This window comes from Micropterus salmoides, unplaced genomic scaffold, assembly GCF_014851395.1.
Source record: "Micropterus salmoides isolate LMB-PRFRI ecotype aquatic unplaced genomic scaffold, ASM1485139v1 Ms_hic_scaffold_19, whole genome shotgun sequence".
Classification (NCBI taxonomy): domain Eukaryota; kingdom Metazoa; phylum Chordata; class Actinopteri; order Centrarchiformes; family Centrarchidae; genus Micropterus; species Micropterus salmoides.
The window spans coordinates 19,506,381-19,523,837 of NW_024041039.1; the positions used below are offsets into that span (position 1 = coordinate 19,506,381).

At 43.9% G+C, this 17,457-nt stretch overlaps 1 protein-coding gene across 3 annotated transcripts in view; it reads left to right on the plus strand.

Moving 5' to 3' along the window:
• The window catches only part of esrrb (estrogen-related receptor beta), a 42,816-nt gene that overhangs the window by 19,818 nt on the left and 5,541 nt on the right, over window positions 1-17,457 (plus strand). For 2 of the 3 annotated variants that reach the window (XM_038729428.1, XM_038729426.1), the window contains 4 exons: window positions 838-963; window positions 6,857-6,967; window positions 7,472-7,633; window positions 16,452-16,721. In XM_038729428.1, coding sequence (XP_038585356.1) covers window positions 838-963; window positions 6,857-6,967; window positions 7,472-7,633; window positions 16,452-16,721 — 669 coding nt within the window. The remainder of the gene's footprint in view (window positions 1-837; window positions 964-6,856; window positions 6,968-7,471; window positions 7,634-16,451; window positions 16,722-17,457) is intronic. The other variant, XM_038729427.1, reaches the window with a different exon arrangement.

A 17,457-nucleotide genomic window follows, 5' to 3' on the forward strand; every position in this document is an offset into this window, starting at 1 on the left:
TAGGGAATCAGGCAGAAGCGGAGGAATTGCCTCACATGTCCTGCCCCTTCTATTGCTAATGCTAGAGTAGAGCAGAACCGGCTCTTTTATTGTGTAGCAATGAAACTCTTTTTCATTGCTCCGTCCTGGAATCAGACGCTGCAATTGAATAATGCATAAGGCCTCTTGCCTGTATACTATGTAAATAGTCAACAATGGCAACAGTGGTAACAACAGGTTTGGGTCTGCGGGAGTATTATGTAAAGTGGTCAGGGACAGCGTGTCTGGATCTCTAGCCTGCTATTGAGGCGGTGGCAGGCCCCTCTGAGCGCAGGGGGACATGGCCTGCGCCTGGGGCCTGGAGGGGACATGCGCAGAATTAATGAGGCCAATTTAGTGTTGGACCAGGGTGGTGTCTACTGTTGGGTCCTGAAGGACTATTGTAGCTTTACATCCACCCCCCTACCCCTACCCTTTACCTCTTACCCCAGCTTCTCCTACTACTGTGGCCCTCACTGCTGGAAGGTTCTGTACTCACTGGAGAACACCTGAGCCACCTACAGAAATGGATTTTAAAGGAATACATATGATTAACAAGTGCCCATACCAGGTTGGCAAAAATGATTTATTATAGACCATATGAGAGCGCAGAGAGTGCACACTGGTGTTTTTCATCAGTAGCAGCACCCAATTTATCATTAGGTTCTCTTATTGCCTGGTGAAATGCTTCCACCTCCACATTTTCTACCTATCATTTGATTATTTCCACAAACAGTTTGTTTTAAATGATCATTTATTTGGCCTTAATCAACTACGGTTTTGTTGGCGATAACCTGGTCTTGTTCTTCTTCTCCTCAGGTAACATAGAATACAGCTGTCCTGCCACAAATGAGTGTGAGATCACAAAACGGCGACGCAAATCATGTCAGGCTTGTCGCTTCATGAAATGCCTCAAAGTGGGGATGCTCAAAGAAGGTAAGAAGAGTAAGAGCATTTTTATTATTCTTACACCTACAGATACACATAGTGTACGTATTTTGGTGTCACCACTTTCATACATTCCATCATTCATGCAAATAAAGAAACCTCCACTGATCTAATCAGGGAGCTTCCAGTGGAATATTACAGCATCACACACTAGTTCTCAGTCAATTCGTTAAGTCCCAGACTGCTTCAGCAAAGGGTCCCACAGTATTTTTCTTCTACCAGCCCAGAGTCAGAGATGCATATAACTGGCTGGCCTAGACAACAGTTCCCTGACCCCCTGTCCTCCCCCTGCTACACAGCAGTAAATAATGTACAGCTGATCTGGGGACAGAAATATGCTGAATAGGTTGATCCTGCCGTCTGAGTAATAGAAATGTATTCTGCCTGGAAAGGTCCCTGAGCACACACTCGGCACAGTCTCAGCTCTCCCCAGCATATTGATCCACTAAATGTTTTCCGAACATCTCAGCTCTCTTCCTGTGGATAGTTTTTTAAAGTCATGTCAGCAGGGAATTCAGTGACAATTAAACATGCTTCTGATGGATTTGTCTGTCTGGGTTTCTCTCCCCCCTCCCTATCGCCACTGCCTGAGCCCCCTGAGACCCCGAGTCTTGGCTGCTCTTCCGGGGGGGAACCTATCCGTTCTCCCATTCCTTATTGCGTTAGTGGATGCGTTTTCACCCGTCTGTCTCTCTCTCTCACTTGTTGGTTGCTCCAGAAAGGCCAGACAAATGAATAATGAAAGATATGTGGCTTGGGGGTGAAGTGGCGTTGTTATATTTATTCAAGGCTCCTCTGGGAGTTGCTCTGGTAAGGAAACGTGTTTTCCTCAAGTGCTGATGAGTATGGGTCAGGAAACACTTATGTTGTGCAAAGTATGATTATCCCTCATGGTTAAATACAGTACAGTACAGTAAAGACAGTGCCAGAGAGAATATTTTTAAACTTCCACTTTTAAGTTGTTTGTCAAACTCTGTACAGTATATCTATATGTCTCAGCATTATTTCTCAGATTATTCCTTGGAGAGTGGGATTTATGGATGCATATATATTCAGTCGCCACCTGAAGCCAGAGTCATAGCCTGTATGGATCTCCACACAGTAATAGAATCCCCTGGACTGCTTGCAGCTAGATAAAGCCTCAGTGCCAGAAAGACAGAGTAATCGCATTACTATCTGATGAAAAATTTATGCCAATATATCATCTTGGAGAATAAGAGACTACAAAAATATGTAGCCATGGCTATAAATGAATGACCAGTGTCGGGTCAGAGTAAAAAGAGTGTAAAACGCAAATATGCAGACTTTGGCTAAGCCTGAGGTTATAATGCACACTTTAGTGTATTCAGCACATTCCCAGAATAAGAATGACCCTCCTCTTTTACACAGTGGCTGTCATTACCACACTGCAACTATTGTCACAGCCTGATTGAAGTCTTGCGCAGGCGGTGTCATAGATCTCTCTCAAATAGCTGATTTCTGTCACAGTAAAGATTATTCAACACATTTGTCATGATTAAGAGAGAGATGTGAAGTGCATTTCTGCGTAAGCTTTGCCTTGAGGCCCGGCACTTTAAAGTGTCACCAAGACGAAATGGAAAGAGAGCCACATGGTCTGTGCCCACTGTAAGCTCTATGAAGCCGTCGGCTCAACGCCATGCTCGGGCCCAGGCTGTGGAAATGGCCACTGCTCATGTGACTGAGGTTGCCACTTACTTTCATTACTGCAGAAAGGTCACATTGTGTCTCAATGGAAAATCACCTAATTATAACTTTACAGATCCTACAAAGTACAGTGCTGCCCCCCAATGAAACAAAAAATTAAATCCATCACTGTCTCTGAAAGAAAAACTGATTCTGAGTAAATTAGGATTAGATATTACTTTTTTTAAATTTTTCTTTATACTCTTTATACCATATATCAGTATCCACTGCGCAAGAAGAAAAGCTACAATCAGATCATTTATATCCTAAAGTGTTATGAGATGTAAGGAAAATGGTCTTTGAAGATCAGCAGTATGATTACAGGAGGCCTAAACCCGGTGTTGAGTCGCTGTACTTTCCCTTGACTGTATAAAGGAGGAAGTGATCAATAGAATAATCAAATGTCAGGGGCAACAGGTTTTTCCTCTGATCAATGGAAACGGATAAGAGCTTAGAGCAGTAGAGAAGACAAGATACTACTGAGAGATTACATTGACATCATTTAGTGGCAGTTGCTCTCTGCACAGACTTACAACAGACAGATTCTCCCACAAACACACATAAAACTGCTTTATTTCTGTGAAGATACATAATACAGTATATTTTTATCTGCACATTGCAGCGTTGACCAGAGACAATACCTTTTTGTTTGTGTGTAAAGGTAGATATTGTACTGTCTTATTGTGAGAGCACAGTGTAACAGTCATGATGATTTGCTGAACAAAGGGGAAAAGTGTGTCTGTGCTGATACACAATACACCACTCATTGTTCAGCAGACTGGCATGCAAAGAACAACCGCATCCCACAATAGCCCTGTCATAGTCACATACACAACATATACAGCATACGCACAAACCACACTACACTCACATGTATAGCCCCTGAAATACTAGACATGTAAATGTTCACATGTGCTGCAGGCCGTCAATATTAGTAAGACGAATTCAGAGTGCTTCCAAGATGCAGTAATAACAATAGTAAAGTAATAGTAATAAAAAAGTTTTTGCTGAGACAAACATCATCTAATATGCTTTATACAATACTGTAATTTAGTGACGTGTAGTTTGAGTAACATCTGGTCTTTTCAATTAGCAGGACGAGCAAGGATGTCAGCTCACTGGGGATATTGTAGCTAACCTGTAAATGGAGTATGTGACGAGGGTGACAGTATGGCAGCTCCTTGGGTCAGCAAATGGGGATGGGGGCAATGCGTGACAATTTTTCCGCTACCCTCGCTCATCACCACTCGTGATTAAAAATTCTGCAACACACTTACAAGTATGCAAAGCTGGCAACAGGGGCCCTTTGAAATAGTGCTGACGGCAGTTTAGCGGGGCGGCCTCCTTGAAAGGCAAGGTTCACCATGCCTTGCCATGTGGCCTTCTGATTTTCCCAGCTAAAATAGGGTCCGCCTAAGCCCCCCTTGGCATTGCCAACCATCCCAGACATCCTGACACTTTCCCCAGGGAGAGACACCCAGAACAGGTGAGAGACTGAAAATAAGGGCCCCTACCATAGCCGGCCACACAAAGTGAGTGAAGACAGGCCCTTTTGTAGGAGTGTGCTGGGAAGGGGATTATTATTGTTTTTGGAGAGAAAGAAGAGCCCTAGGTCAGCTGGCCCCAGCCCCCACCCTGAAGCCTTTGCTAATCCGTGCACAAATGCCAGCCGCCTTGGCAAAAAGCCCTCTACCCCTGCACCCTGCTTTGAAGAGATGATACCCGAGCTCACCCGCTGCTACCCGAGCTGCACTGTGTAGTGGGCCATAAAACAGTGAGATGACTTTGGATGAGGGGGTACTCAGCTCTCTTCACACATTTATAACAGACGAACTGTTTACTTTGGATGGAGCACAACAGAGTCAGAGTCAGACCACTTAAAGCTTCGGGTGCCACCAAAGGGACATGGGAACCTCACAAAGGCCCCTGTAAAGTCCTGGCCATAGAGTCCGACAACGTGAGTGAATGACTTGGTCTAGCTGCTCTTAATCACTCTCTCTTCCTCTCTGCCTGTATTTGGTCCTGTTGGACAGTAGAATGAGACAGGTTAGTGCCAAGCTTTAATTCCTGTCAGCATCTGTTAATTATGGCCAGGACTGTTCTAATTAAAAGAGGCACCCATCTACCTTCTTCACTGGCTGAAACAACCACATGACTCAACGAGCAAAGAGGATCATGGTGAGCAGAAGCGCAGCCACCTGGCAGAGGCCCGAGCTCATTGTGAGACCCGGACGAAATGAACCATAGAAAGGGGTGACATCACATTTACAATGAGAGGAATTTTCCATCCCTACAGTAGTAATGGTAACCTCTCAATTGAATAGGAAAGTGTTTAAGCACGTAAACCCAAGCAGCAAGTGGAGGGTGTTTTAAGACTGTTCTTCACTTAAAGACGCCTTCAAGTGAAAAAAAAACACATAGGAATTAAATTGTCATGGTGTATGTGTGCTTGTGAAGTACAGGTAGTTGCCATCAGATGATTCCCTGGTGCTTGCTGGGAAGGATGAGGCTCTGTTGGGAATTGGGGGTAATTAGGTTAGTGGGTTGTCAGTGTCAGGAAATTGAAAGACAATCCTAATCAGATTTGTGTTTCCAGGGATTCAAATAATTTATATAAGGCTCTATTTTGCATTTACATGATGATACAGTTTACTGGGACCCCCCCCCCCCCCCCATCTATTGGGTGTGAGGGAGAAGGCTTTGGCCATGTAAGATAAGTGGTGAAAATCAAGAAGATATTTTGCATAAATCCACTGTTGAATTCCTCTTTGTTAAATGAGGGCCACCGCCTCTTATCTTACATCATCTGATTTTGCTTCCCGAGCGACCTCCAATCACCGTGCATGGGACACATCCAAACTCATCCCCTCCAAGAGCACTTGCTGATGGGCAAATTGTATTAGGCTCATTTGCAGTGGCCACACAATGCCCAGGTTTGACACCGTCCTCCCTGTTATAAAGTGATGAAATCATCAAGGAAGTGCTCTGGCTGTGGGTGTTGTTCGCTCAAAGGACGCGGGCGGCTGACAAATTAACTCCTCCTCCACTGCAAGCATTTCATTGAGCCTTTTCTCTTCCACCCTGTAGTATTAAATTTGTTTCGGGGGGGGTTACATTATGCATACAAGGTAAATTGAAAGGATTCTCCCTCTTGACAGGATTAAGATATCAGGGATATTTAGGCTGTATGGTAGCAGGGACACGCTGGGCCAAATATGGAGATGCAGGATGTAAATGTTTGCATACACTTGCATTAAATAACCAAATACCTGCCCGGTGGTATCAAATAAATAGAACAGCGTAGATGAAATATTTTAACCATGTTGAAAATTAATAGAATAGAAAAGACATCCAAATGGAAACATTCTTATCAAATAATGAGATAATAAATAACTTATGTTATGATGAGGCAGGCTTGACATTTACAGTATCAGTGCGAAACCTGGCCCCCTAGCTGTGGCTGTGTGTGATAAGGCGTCAGTGCTACTCCAGTGAAAGAGGGGTGAAATAAGGGTCTTTTATGGGAAAGCAATACCTAGTTATCTATCTGCAGAATGACAGCGGATGTTTTGTACAGTGTTTCTGGGACTGTGTCTTTGCTTGTAGGCTGGTTAAGTTTTTTCTGGATACCGAAGAGCACACACCTGAGCTTACACACACATACACACCCAAGCAAAGAGGCATGTAGCTGGCAGCTAATTAGTATGCAGTCTGCCTCACCCCAAAAGCTAAATAATTAGAGGGCCAGTCTGTGAGATCATTGACCCTGCGTTAAATATTCATATGTTTAGACCTGCTCTGGGCTCAGCTGTGTCACAGTAGACCAGCCAGGCATGGTCCACATATGGGAAGGCAGCCGTGCCTCTGACACATCCAGACACACACACAGACCCACACTGGAGTGGATGCTCACACACCTAGACACACTTATGCCACTGTGCAGTCCTTTTACAATGCTTACATACAATATAGAAATCTGCACTCACACTACTGCTTTTACACATGGTCTCATACAGAATACGTTGGGGTGTAATTTCTGATCATAATTACACATTTTTGTACTAGTGTAATAGATGGAGGCTTTCTTTTGTGTATTTTTGCATCATTTCTATTGTATCACCCTTCTCTAGTCTAGAAAAAAATGCACTCTCTTCATCTCATGTCCCTCCTGTCGTTTCTAACCCAGGGGTTCGTCTGGATCGCGTGCGAGGGGGCAGACAGAAGTACAAACGGAGGTTGGACTCAGAAAACAACCCGTACCTGGGCTTGACTCTCCCCCCTCCCACCAAAAAGCCTCGTGAGTACTGCTGCATCACTAACCCATTGTCTCCCTGCTAACCTCCTTTGCCAGGCCAGTATGCAGGTAAAACTGAGGCAAAATTCTAGGCTCATGTTCCCCCTGTATCTCCTGTGTTTGGACAGCTGAAAGTTCATTGGTCAGAAATATAGGCCAGGTTTTGTTCCTGTCGGCTCTGAAATATGATAAGTCTCTGAGCAGATGACCAATATTAAACAACGGCAGGGTGCTCGAGGACACTCCATACATTTTTTTCCACTCACATGCATTCTGTAGGGATAAGAGCTTCCAGTGCTTTCATTTCACTTTCAAGCGTCATCCATTAGTTTGCATAATGAGAAAGAGAAAGAAACTGTACAAAGCGAGAGCACCATTCTACAATATCCCCAAAGTCCAATGTTTATCAGGCCAGTGCATCTTTGCGCCTCACTGAGCTTTGGTGTGATATGACCTTTGACCTCTGCTTTGCTTTGACATCCCCCCTTCTTCGTCCTCTGTCCTCAGTCACAAAGATAGTGTCTCACCTGTTGGTGGCGGAGCCAGAGAAGATCTATGCCATGCCAGACCCCACCATGCCAGAGAGCGACATTAAGGCTCTGACCACGCTGTGTGACCTGGCTGACCGCGAGCTAGTGGTCATCATTGGCTGGGCCAAGCACATCCCAGGTATAAAACAATTTCTTTTTTTCTTTTTATTTCCTTTTCATCCTTATTAATCTGTCTGCTCTTTTTTGTTTTTTGTTTTGAAGCCATTTTTTCTCTTTCTCCACACACTCACACTCACACACACACACACACACACACACACACACACACACACACACACACACACACACAAATAGATAATTAATGGACAGCAGCTCATACAGCTTCAGGGTGTGTGGAGTATACGGAGAGGGTGAAAAATGGACGTAGCTGTGCAAGAATCAAATCAATAGAGTGCATCTAAAACCCCCGCATTGAATGGAGAGAGGGGGACACAGACCCAGTGTCAATGTATGTTGTAATCACCAGGGACATTTAGAATAAAGTTGGGGACCTGCCTAGTCAAACAAGACATCATATCACACACAGACACACACTTATGCACACACGAACGCACACAGGCGCAAGCACACATACATTGAATTATTGATGGGCATAATCATGTTTCTTCCTTGCCCCATAGGCATTCTGATAGACGAGGTGTTAGGTTATAAGAGGCTGTTGAATTAAGGATACAGCACCTCACGTCAGCAGAGATTTTGCTTCCTTCAAGAGTTTTCCTCTGATTTTGACAGAGAACACATTGTTTAGCCGCTCTTTTTTTGCAACCGAGGCAGATTCTCCTTGATCTTGAGCTTGACCCCTCTATAACTCTATAACATCACAGTGCTGTAGGCATGGATGGGTAACAAACTAAATGAATGTGTCCCTCAGCGGCACCTCCATAACCCCTTCTTCTCATCAGCATAACTTGGACAGGCACAGAGTTGTCAGCATGCAGGAAATGTGCGACATCACTAGAGCACTGACACACACACACTGCCTCTCTCGCTCTCTCTCTCTCTCACACACACACACACACACACATACAAGGGTGTGCATGCCTTTGAGTCATATTAGGTAATTCAGCAGATAAATTTCAATCCTAATTCACAGATTAAGAAGGTTCATTTATATTCAGTAAAGTGATGTAGACTCCAGCTGACCTCGGGCAGGTGCGTTTTGTACTGAAAAGGTATTAGAGTACTTCTCAGAAGGAGGGGTATTAATCAGGTACAGATCTGATACTAAGGAGATTAGAGATGGATATGCTCCCAGCCCCTGGCCTCAGCCCCGGCCCCTTACGCGTCTAAACTGTTTGGATCACTCCCCACGGGCCCTGCATGGTCAGCAGACTGAGAGTTTAACAAGGAGCTTAGTCAGGACTGGATCACAACTGACCCGATAACACACTCTCATCGTTGTGACCCAAAATTACACCATTGTCGCAAACAACATTCCCGTGCTGGCTGCTGAGTATATATACGGCAACAGTAGAAAGAGTGTCATAGTTTTATCTTTTACTGTGGAAAAAATTAAGCAAGTTATTTTACATAGCAATAGCATTTATGTATATTGTTTATGACTCAAATTCATGACTCCCCTCCCAATCTATACTTCGTACTCACACACCATTTAATATACACTACGTGCTAAAGGTTTTAACTTGTATCCTGAAGTGTATCATCATTTTAATATGTGTACACACAACATCGGATTTTGTGTGTCATAATGTTGAAGCCCTGTTAATCAGATTATACTAACACGTATTGTACAGTGGATGGATTCATAATGTTAATGGGATTTGCCCTGGAGATTGCGGCAGAGGACTTGTCATTCCAAATGTGTCGATAATGATCATTTAACCCAAAACCTGAGGCAGTAAGCCTGAGTGTCTGTTCCGACTGTGAGCGAGTACCTGGAACTGAACGGATGCGCTAAACAATGTGCTGCACCTGTGAGATGGTAGACTTTAAGTAGATTATTCTGACCTTCTTCTGTATAAATTACCCTTGCACTTTTGTTTTATTTTTGGTCATTTTTTAACTCATATTGTAAAATCACACATATTTTGTATAGATTCAAAAGACAAATTAACAGAATGAAGTCTTCCACTTAAGCTGAGTGCTTCGTCTGTGTCTGTCCCTTCAGTGGTGTCTGTATTAGGACAGTGGGTGTCCTCTGGCCATGAAATGGCTGCATAATTGAGTTGTACATGGCTGAACCTGATCAGAGACGGTTCACTGGTTGAGCGAGACTCCATGCACTAACACTCCATGCAACAACGGTACCCCAGGGCTGCCTACCATGCTTGGTTCCTGCAATATTTCTCCCTCCATCCGCTCTGGGACTAGTAAGGAACAGAAGGAAAAAATGCTGATTGCATTCTGATAGATTTTTGCAGCCTTAGGCAATGGAATTAAAAAGATTAACAGTTCATTATGAAGTAGACCACATTGATTAGGCCATTGACAGATGGGCCAATAACTTAAGTCCAAATGTAACAATTTAAATGTCACGAAAATTGGCACTTACCTTCTCCCAATTGATTTTTAATTTCCCCTATTCTCAGTGAACATTTGAAAACGCGTTTCAAAAGTGGCATAATGTGGAATAGAGTGGCCCTATTGAGTTTTAATGGGAGGGCGATTGGACTATATCAAAGCTCTATCATTAGTGTATCTTTGCCTTACAGGGTCCAATGTCAACTTTGTCATCTCGGTTCTAGTCAGCACACCGTGAAAGGTCAGTTTCAGCAGAAGTGCATTTCAGATTTTACCGTTTTTTCCCTACGATTTTAGATGAAATAAGAGCACACTTAATCAAGCAGATCAGGTGCTCTTGTTATCTTAGTTGAATGAGGTAGATATTGTAGGCTGATGTCACATATCATGAGCTTTTTCACAGGTTTGCCATTGCCCTCATTCTGAATCTGCCTTTGATTAATTGATAATCACTGCTTTTGGACACTGGTGTCACTGCTCCAAATAGCACCACGAAGCAGAGTCTAACACGGCTGTTGCCTGAGGGGGGTAGGGTCATTAGGAGCAGTGTTAGGGGGATGCTGACAGATGGCTTGTTGCTCCTAAGGTGCTAACAACCTTTGACACACATAGCAGTCTACTGTCCACCCCTCTGGCCCTCTTCCATCCCGTAAAGCTCCATTTCACTCTGTCCAAGAGGTTTAGGGAGAAACTAAGCTTCAGTACACTAGAACCTGTTTACCACCTTGACATCACTGCCTTCTCAGGAGCGGTTAGATACTAGTATGACCCCTGTTGCCTCATACCATCCCACAGCCCTTTCCCACCCCTGGTGGGAATGTCATGTGTTCATATGTAAAAACTGCCGTGCATGCGGCTTATAAAAGAGGTACTTTGGTGTTTGTCAGGTCCCACCCCAGCTTCCCGGGCCTGAGTGTTTTCAGCTGGGAATTCTCAGAAGGCTAAAGGGCCAAGCAAACATTGACTCTCCTCTGCTGCTGCTGTTTTGCTCCTACACAATAAAACATATTTTTGGTCTGGCACGCTACCCCTAGAATATAAAATATTCAAACAGTATTTGGAACTTATGCTTATGTCTTAAATTCATTTAGATTTTTAATATAACTTTAAAAAATTAAACATCCTCATCATGCATTTTTCAGTATTAGATTCAGACCAAATTCACCTAATGAAATAGTCTTGTTTGCATTGTTCTATTCATTACTGGTGTTTTGGGAATATTCATCATCAAGGCTTTATTGGATTCCAGCTCATCAGCTCCGCATTTGACAGAGAACCGCCTGGCGTGTTAGTTGTTAGCATGGAGGCAGTGATGTTAAAAAGAGATTGCGCCTCTTGTATGTTGTCGTGTTTGTGTCAGCTCAGCCCTCCACCATAATCACCAACCCACCCACCCATCAGCCCACCCTTTGTCGGCCCCCTCCGGGCTCCTGTTTTCTCTTTGCCATTAAATTGTGAAATCTACTTACTGTGTTGCCAGCCTGATCCCACTCAAGCTGCGTAATCTCCTTGTAATAGAGTGTGAATACTGCCCGGCAATAAATCAGCACCTCATCAGTGCACTTTATTAAATATAGACACCAACAGACAGCTCTTAGTATATTCAATTTACCCTCTGACGTAGGCTTCAACACAGGAGATAAAGATAGATTGAGCAATCAGGTGGATGCTGAGGCCTGAACCTAAACAGGAGAGCGGGAGGAAGGTGGAAAAGCTGCAGGGAGATTGAGATGGGGGCGTATTGGAGGCAGACAGAGAGTCAGGAGCATGCAGGGCCAGGAAAGGGACATCTGCCAGGCAGGGTGGGGGAGGGCTTTGTTTAGTTACTGTGACACATGAGCAGGTACATCCAGCATCACAATTATGTGTGTGTTCTTTTCACATTGTGACCAAGTTGAGTTCGTACAAAATCCTGGGTCTGAAAGTGTGTAGAATTTAGTGTCACGAAAAATGTTCTGAAGGAAATGTTACATGCTGATGTGCCTTTAAGTGATCGTCAGTAGAGCGCCATCCCTCACACCCCCCCACAATGTTGCTTGATGGCAGCGGAGATAAATTATGTGTAATTATAGCAATGATTAAAGTCTGATTGGTCCTGGTCTTTGGGGCTATACAGATATATGTAACATCAGTATTGGGCAATGGGACATTGGGGAGGACTAAAGACTTCTCCTTTAGGGTCAGGAGGTCATAGGGTGCAGATTAAAACAAGAGGATTACTGTATTTAACGTTCTTCAACCCCATAATGTTCACAGGCTACTGGTCAAATCACCCATTACCCAGCTACGAACCCTGGGATAATGGGCTGGTTATCATGTTGAAAGAAGACAGATAGCAGACCCTCCTGAAAGGGAGTGCTGGAGTTGAGTGAAAAAAAAACAAGATTAATTTTCCCTCATCAACCTGTCTTTCACAGAGTCAATTTAGTTTGTATTGACAGGATTTTGTCCAATATAAAAACATCTTTTTGTGCCATAAGTGTCCATGGAAAGCTGGTAGCAAACTGAGCCATTTGTGTTGTACAGGTCGCCGGACTACACATCAAATTATTTATGTCAAGCGCAGCAATTTATTACCAAGCTGCTATTGATTCGGTCTTCCTGACGCTGTCATGTAAATTCAAGAAGAATCACAGCAGCTGCACACACAGCTCCACACAAACAAGCCGGGGCATACACACACACACACACGTGCACACACACGCGCGCACACACGTGCACACACACGCGCGCACACACACACACACACACACACACACACACACACACACTATTATGAAGCTGCTCAAAGTTGCCCTTCATTCCTGTTTTGGTTATACATCTTACACTGTAGTGTGTCACTCTGTCAGATCAGAGGAATCTATACAAATCAGAGGTGCATACATTTTCCTCTTGTCCTCTTTGTTTTAAACTGCCATCTAAAATAAAAAGCTTTGATATAGAATAAGCTTATGGCAGCATGATCATTCAGCTCAGTTTAAGGTTATAAAAAAAAGACGTGCTGAACCCCTGGAGTCCTGTTAGAGGCAGTTTTCTCCAACTGGAGCCCAGAGAGCACTTGGCTTGGCTGAGGTGAGATTGCCGCTGGGCAGAAGTCTTCAGGGCTTGCTTGTCCTTCTGATAGCTAGCCATGATAGATCAGCCCCTGTCCGGCCAGAATTACTCTCTTTCCTCTTTCTATTTCCCTCTTCCTTTTCCCCTCATGCTCCGGTCTCCTTTTTGCTCCCTGCTGCTGCTCTCTTTCTCTTGTCCTTATCTCCCTCCTCTCTGGTCCATATCTTCTCCTCTCTTTTATCCTCCATTTCTCTCCCTCCCTCTCTCTCGTGCCATTTTTTCCTCTTCTCTCTCCCACCCTCTGTCTGCTCTGTTGTCTGATTGAGGGTGAGTTACGAGGGGGCTGCAGCTGGAGGGGGCCACCGTGCCTCGTAATTACATCTCTTTTTATTACCCGCGCTAATGGCCCTCGGGGAGAGGGAAACAATAATAAATTAATAGAATATGAACTCCAGCTCAACAGCATTTCATTTTGGACCGTCCTGTGCTCTGGCAGATGAAATGGTGCTCTGATTAATCTCTGCGAGGGGTTTGAAGCAGCAGTCTGTGGGTTTGGGCTGCCCCCTCCTGCCCACAGCAAAGGGCTTTTGAGGAGATAAAGGGAGAGATGATGGTTTTGGCTTCTGTTGTTGGTCTTTAGTGGTCTTGTTTTCACCCTTTGAGCTATGAATGATGGTGTGCAGATGCAGTTAGTGGTCACCGGGCTGCTCTGTAGTGTTGTTTCTGTCACCTATATTTTATTTGTGTTCCCTTTGTTTGGACTGAACTGATTTTAAATTGGACATATTTTACCTCTTGTAATTTTGAAAGTGAAAATCCATTTGACATATGATCACTCTATGATCAGGTTGCTTAAGTCAAAGGGAACAAAGAAAAACTCTGCATTGTTATTATCTCTACATTCCTGCCACAAAGTCTTTCAGACAGAAATCTGCCGGTGCACTCAGCAGTGGAGTGGAAAAGGCGCTTCAAGAGCGTAGACAGGCCTCTCTGATTTGGTCAATATTGTGTCATGTTTGGTCAAACCCCGCCAAGGCAGTGGGCTGGAAATGAAGATGTAAATATTGATATTTCATTAGAGGAAATCACCCACTCCGACGGCACTTAACCGGGCCACCTTCAGAGTGCGGCGGCCGGAGCGCCGTGTGACCTGCGGAGTCGGGAAGTCACTTCATTACTCGATTAAATTGAGTGGAAAAAGGCGAGGCAACGACACGAGATCCCATTTGGAGCGATAATTTAGGCCCTGAAGAGAGGGGATGGAGCGGGGGAAAAACACCACCTCTCCATCTCACAACACTGGATTAAATTCAAGGACTTTTAGCGTCAAAGGTAATTGCAGGCTGCTGGGCTGCATGTGTGCATATGGCTGAGAGGTGTCTGCTGTATCAGAACAACTCTATAGCCTCTCCAACAAGCCCCGAACAGGGCCTTCACACGGGCTGTCACATTGGGAGCAGGGCTTTAGTTCCGCTTCAGTCCTCCTTGGCATTAAAAGGCTAGACAAAGCCTCGCCTGTGATTGTGATGCCAACCTGATGCGGCAATCAAGACCGCGTCCGTGCTTGCATGACAATTTCCCTCCGGCCAGTCCGCATTCTGTCCAACTTAATGGCCACGTATGCAGACAAGGAAATAACACAACAAAAGATTTTAAGATGCAGCCTGGATATGTGTAATGGCACAGGCCTTCACAAAGTATGGCTTATTGCCTCGGCTGATAATAGCCAAGTGTTTTGAGCGCTGTCGGCAGTTTGCTTTGTTTGGTCTAATTTGGGCTCTTCAGACCTCTGACCAGTCCAGCCGGGCTCCAGCACCTGTCTGTTAGCACTCTATTCTACTGACTATTGATTCCCCTTCAAAATGTGAAGGCCCTCACATTCTGATCACAATCTGTTAATTAATGTATCCTCCAGCTCTTCCCCTGCAGTGGTCATCACCACGATAAGGGAAATTGAACACTCAGGTGCTACTCTCACTTGCTCTTTTTGTCTCTCTGCCTGTCTCTCTCTCCATCCTGTTTCTTTTTCACTTTCTCTTGCGAGTCCTTATCATGTCTCTTGTTCTTCTCAGTCTGCACATCTTTGTGTGTTCACAGTGTCATGGCAGGAGGCTGGCACCTGTACCCCAGTATGATCATTTGTATTTAAGAAAAAACGTGTAGCATAGGTGCGGTGCGTGCCCTGGTCAATACTGTAATCTATCGCCTCTTAATCACGCAATGGCAGGTATCGTGGCAACAGCAAACCTGTAAAAGCAATCATGTTAATCGGGGCGGAGCTGAAGAGCCTAATAAGCTGTCAGGATGGGCTGCCTGCAGGCACGCTGTGCAAGAGGAGGGGTGGTGGTAGATGATGGGGGAAAGAGTGAGGGGGGTTCATGCAGTTTATTGACAGCTGAAGGGTAGTACGGAGGGAAAAGGGATGTGATGGCTATCTGCTCCTTGCTCTTTCCGCCTTTCTCTTTTTGCCTTTACCCTTTTTAATTTGTTTGAAGTTCTCACAGCTCATCTTTAGGGGATTTTGTTTTATTTAATGTTCTATTCTGAGCATATTTAGAGCTGTTGAAGAGGAAATGACAGTGGTTTGATGTGCCAGAGCTCATCAGCTCATCCACCTGCTGTTGGAGAATGAGGCCCTGGGTTTAAGAAGGTCTTCAGGCTAGGCTTGAACCATGTGAGCCCTGTGCTCTTATGCGTGTGTGTGTGCTTACTTTTGTGTGTATGGATTTATGTGCATACGTAAAGTTATTACGATACGCATGTGCACATGCGTGTCTGTTTTCCTGGTCGACACACGTTTGTGGATGTGTGCGTGTTGGTATGTGTGAGTGTGTGTGTCCCCTCATCACCTCCTCTCCACTACACAGTCCATGTCATGTCCTCAACCTCTCCAATGAGAATGTGTCTCAGTGCTAATCCCCTGCACACCAATAGAAGTGTGACAGGATACAAGGGGTAACCACATGGCTTTGTGTATCCCAGACCTTTGCACCGATTTACTGTCCTCACTTACAGTAAAGCCCACTCAAGTGCCCTGACACCGGCTTCAAAGAAGACCTTCCACCATGCATTTAAAATTAAACACTACTCGCTAACATGTGGCTCAGCATGAACTCCAGGCTGCCGAGGCTCGACAGGTCATGTTTAGTTTACTGATCTACTCAAAGTACTGTATGATGTTTTTTTTGCTTTGAAATACTTTCTTTTTACTTTCTTTTTAACACTCTCTTATAAAATAAGACTCCTGGCTGAATCATAGAAGAGGCACAAATATGCATGTATTTTTATTTTTAGATGTGAACCGAAATGCATAAACACAAATGCACACAGACTCCATTTTAATTTTACCACTGTCATGCAGTCCTCCTGTCCTCATACAGTTCCCCCCTCTGTCATTCCAGGCTTTTCTTCTCTCTCTCTGGGAGACCAGATGAGTTTGCTGCAGAGCGCCTGGATGGAGATCCTCATCCTCAGCATTGTGTTCCGCTCGCTGCCGTATGAGGACGAGCTGGTGTACGCCGAGGACTACATCATGGACGAGGAGCACTCGCGGCTGACGGGCCTGCTCGACCTCTACGTCTCCATCCTGCAGCTGGTCCGCAAATGCAAGAAGCTCAAAGTGGAGAAGGAGGAGTTTGTCACCCTCAAGGCCATCGCTCTCGCCAACTCAGGTGTGATGTCTACAGCACACTGACACATCATATATAACTTTCAGGTGTCATTATTTTTAATTGAGGCCATTTTATGTGAATTTTAATTTAAACCACAGTATGTTTTAAATAAGCATTTGAAGAATTAGAGTATAAACTCGATAAAAAAGTGAAATTATTATGAGTAGTAATAGTATTTTAAACAACATCGTATTTCTTAATAATAACGTTACATTTGTGTTAATAATATCAAGGCAGCAGAAATATCATTGTTGGTTTAATTTATTCTTCTGATTCAACATAAATATAAATCATTTCTTTTAACAGTATTTGTTATTGTTATTGATATTATCCCTATTGTTTCATTTCATGATGTAATTTATTTCAACATTGTAACATTCCCACTTCTTTATTATTATTATTATTGTAATAGATAAAATATAACAAAAAAAAACATTTTATAGATTTTATTTAACAATAAATATAGACCAAAATTAGTAAGCACTTTTGATTAATGATAATGAAGTCCAGCATTTTTAACCACTGAAATAACAAATTAATATGCAGACGGAATCTGAAAAATACACTAAAATTGTACCTTTGAAATCTAGGCTTTACATGAAAATGTTAGAGACATTCTTCAGGTGTATCATTCACTCAGAATATTTCACTTTGTCCTGACTGGAGCTCTGAGTAATGCACACTAGACATTAAAATATCCAGAAACAGTAAGGTATTGTCTAACACAGTTTCAGAA